The following is a 3356-nucleotide window of genomic DNA, read 5'->3' as shown; positions in this document are numbered from 1 at the left end:
GGGTACCTGCGAGGCCTATGAGAGGCTGGTGCTCCCAGCATCCTGCTTCACATTCCCCACCCCCAACTCCAGGGCTTCTTCCGACGCAGCATCCAGAAGAACATGGTGTACACATGTCACCGAGACAAAAACTGTATCATCAACAAGGTGACCCGGAATCGCTGCCAGTACTGTCGGCTACAGAAGTGCTTTGAAGTGGGCATGTCCAAGGAAGGTAGGCCCCAAGCCCTGGCCTGGGCAGGAACGCTCCTAACCTAGCCTGTGTTTGCTGCGCTCTTTCTACTTCCCGGACATCTGAGATGCAGCTTGCCCTGCGGTGTTGCCTCCTTCCTAGCCAGTTCTATTTGATTAGCAGCATTCACCCAGGAAGCCCTGCCCATCCTCCCCTCTTGGAGCTTAATTAACCCTTGAGTAAATGGGGGCTATCATCGCACATTCTCCTGTTACATGGAGGGGTGAGGGGGGTTTGCCAGTTCCCTACCCTGCTCCCAGGACTGAGCCTGAGGTGGATCTGGGGTGCCCCCCCCCCCTGCGCCATTGTGCTGCCAAGGCTATAAGTGGATATCCTGCCGCCTGCATATCCTGCCCCCCCACCTCAGCTCCTGCAGGGTGACAGGAAGGGCAGGATGGAGCTGAATGGCCTGGGGAGGGAGCAGGGGCTGTAGGCCCTGGGTGGGGCTGGGGAGAGCCAGCCTGGAAATGGTAGCTAATGTAGGAGACAGAGTAACTGAGGCACTGACTAGGGTCCCAGGGTGAATAGATGTTCACGATAAGGATGGAGCACATTAAATTAGGGTGTAGGGGGATATCCAGAGGGAGGTTCTGAGGGTCCTGACCCTCTCTTTGCACCTCCACCCCCAAGCTGTGCGGAATGACCGGAACAAGAAAAAGAAAGAGGTGAAGGAAGAAGGCTCGCTTGACAGCTATGAGCTGAGCCCCCAATTAGAAGAGCTCATCACCAAGGTCAGCAAAGCCCATCAGGAGACCTTCCCTTCTCTCTGCCAGCTGGGAAAATACACCACGGTGAGGAGGGGGCAGGGGACTGTTGGTTTTGGGGCATGGGTAGGGGTGTGTTGGAGGCTATGGCCTGGTGCTGAGGGACAAGGAAGGCATCAGAATGCAGAGGGGCGAGCTTGAGGTACTGGCAGAAAGAATACAGCTTTCAGGGCAGGTCTCAGCTTGCATCCTCACCTGCCCTCCCTGTAGAACTCCAGTGCAGACCACCGGGTGCAGCTGGATCTGGGACTGTGGGACAAGTTCAGTGAGCTGGCCACCAAGTGCATCATCAAGATTGTGGAGTTTGCCAAGCGGCTGCCTGGCTTCACAGGGCTCAGCATTGCTGACCAGATTACTCTGCTCAAGGCTGCCTGCCTGGACATCCTGGTGAGTTATAACCCCGTGGCCTGTCTTCCACCATAGCCTGACCCTCATATGAGACCAAGGAGTTGGTCCACTCAAAGATTTTTATTATTTCTCCTTCCTGCATTCAATCTGGGATTCCCCATATCTCTGTTTTTTGTTGTTGTTAATCCTCATGCGAGGATATATTTTCCATTGATTTTTAGAGAGAGTGGAAAGGAGGGGGAGAGAGAGAGAGAATGAAACATCCATGTGTAGAGACACATCAATTGGGTTGCCTTCCTCACACACCCCAGTCAGGGCAGGATCAAACCTGCAATCCACGTACATGTCCTTGACTGGGAATTGAACCATTAACCCTTCGGTTCGTGGGCTGACTCTAACTACTGAGATCCCGGGGATCCCCAGATCTCCTCTCAGCACCACCCTTTTTATCTTAACCCCTGTCCCTAAGATTGATCCTGGACTTCTGGATGTCCTCCCTCCTTTTGACTTCTCCCCCCTCCCCAAGCTTCAGATCTTACACACCTCTCTGTCTTCCCCCACTGGCCTGCTTCAGGTTGCCCTCATTTTGGACCTAACCACCTCACTTTCCATGTGCACCTCATTCCCTCTTTGCACTACGCCCACATGTGCCCCTCTCCAGAGAGAGCATTAACCCTCCCCTCACCCACCTCTAGATGCTTCGGATCTGCACAAGGTACACCCCAGAGCAGGACACCATGACCTTCTCTGACGGGCTGACCCTGAACCGGACTCAGATGCACAACGCTGGCTTTGGACCCCTCACTGACCTCGTCTTTGCCTTTGCTGGGCAGCTCCTGCCACTGGAGATGGATGACACAGAGACGGGTCTGCTCAGTGCCATCTGCCTCATCTGCGGAGGTGTGGGGGCGCCCCCTGGTGTTTTTTCGGGTTCCTTTCTCACCACACATCATACCTGATCTCTCACCAGGCTGGAACCCTTGGTCTGTACCCGTGGGATTGTTGTATTTGGCCTCATCCGCAGACTTCTTAGATCCAGTGCCAGCTTCCTGAGCCTGGACATAGGACAAAAAGGCCAGAGCTAGGGGGAGCTGGAGAGACCCCAGATACTGGTGCTGAGAGAGGGGTCGGGGCAGGAGTGATTTATCAGAGCAAGCCTCTTACTAAAGGGGAGAAGGTACAGAGCCTGGAGCAGGGGAGATGGCCTGGATGGGGCTTAGGGAAAATAGGCCAAGGGCTGATGGGACAACATTTGAGGCCTGGAGGCCCATAAGGCAGGCCAATTGAGGATCAGCCACTTGTCGCTGCCCTCCCCACCTCTTCCATTCTACACTGTGCTTGTCCTCATAGACCGCATGGACCTGGAGGAACCTGAAAAAGTGGACAAGCTACAGGAGCCACTGCTGGAAGCCCTGAGGCTATATGCCCGGCGGCGGCGGCCCAGCCAGCCCTACATGTTCCCAAGGATGCTCATGAAAATCACTGACCTCCGGGGCATCAGCACCAAGGGTTAGTCATAAGTGAGCCTTCCCTCTCTTCCCAGAGGTGCTGGTCTTCCAGGTCAGTCAGGTGGACAAATAGAGGCAAGAACTGAGTAGGTGAGAACCAGGGGCCTACAGTGGAATCTAGGTCTGCCACATGCTGGCGGGGAAGACTTTGGGCACATTCCTTTACTTTGTGTGCCTTGTTCTCCTGCTTGTAAACTGGACTATACTTATACCTACCTCATAAGTTATTGTGAGGTCTAAATGAGTTAACACACAACAGACTTCGAACTGTACTGAATGAAAAATTCAGTTCCTCAGTGGCAGCAGCCACATGACTACACTTACAATAGTGGATGGAGTAGATAGTCCATCATCGCTTTAAGTTCTGTTGGACAGTGCAGGTTTAGAAGGATGCCTGGCAGATAGTAAGCATTTGCTAAATAATAAGCATGATTATATGCTATTAAAAACAGGCGTAGGAACAACTGGTGAGCTGTGGATGTTTGGAGGGTGGGGTCCCTGGGG

General features: G+C 53.7%; 1 protein-coding gene across 1 annotated transcript in view; it reads left to right on the top strand.

The window, feature by feature from the left end:
- Window positions 1-2884, top strand: part of RARG (retinoic acid receptor gamma) — a 7723-nt gene extending 4839 nt beyond the window's left edge. Inside the window, exons 2-6 of the mRNA XM_014461771.2 lie at window positions 73-214; window positions 863-1023; window positions 1207-1383; window positions 2040-2244; window positions 2695-2884. Of these exons, the coding sequence (XP_014317257.2) occupies window positions 73-214; window positions 863-1023; window positions 1207-1383; window positions 2040-2244; window positions 2695-2858 (849 nt within the window). The 3' untranslated portion in view covers window positions 2859-2884. The remainder of the gene's footprint in view (window positions 1-72; window positions 215-862; window positions 1024-1206; window positions 1384-2039; window positions 2245-2694) is intronic.
- Window positions 2885-3356: the final 472 nt, after the last annotated feature.

Source organism: Myotis lucifugus, unplaced genomic scaffold, assembly GCF_000147115.1.
Source record: "Myotis lucifugus unplaced genomic scaffold, Myoluc2.0 scaffold_160, whole genome shotgun sequence".
In the NCBI taxonomy this organism is placed as follows: domain Eukaryota; kingdom Metazoa; phylum Chordata; class Mammalia; order Chiroptera; family Vespertilionidae; genus Myotis; species Myotis lucifugus.
Note: the sequence above shows the minus strand (reverse complement) of the source record. Positions and strands in the feature narration are given on the sequence as shown.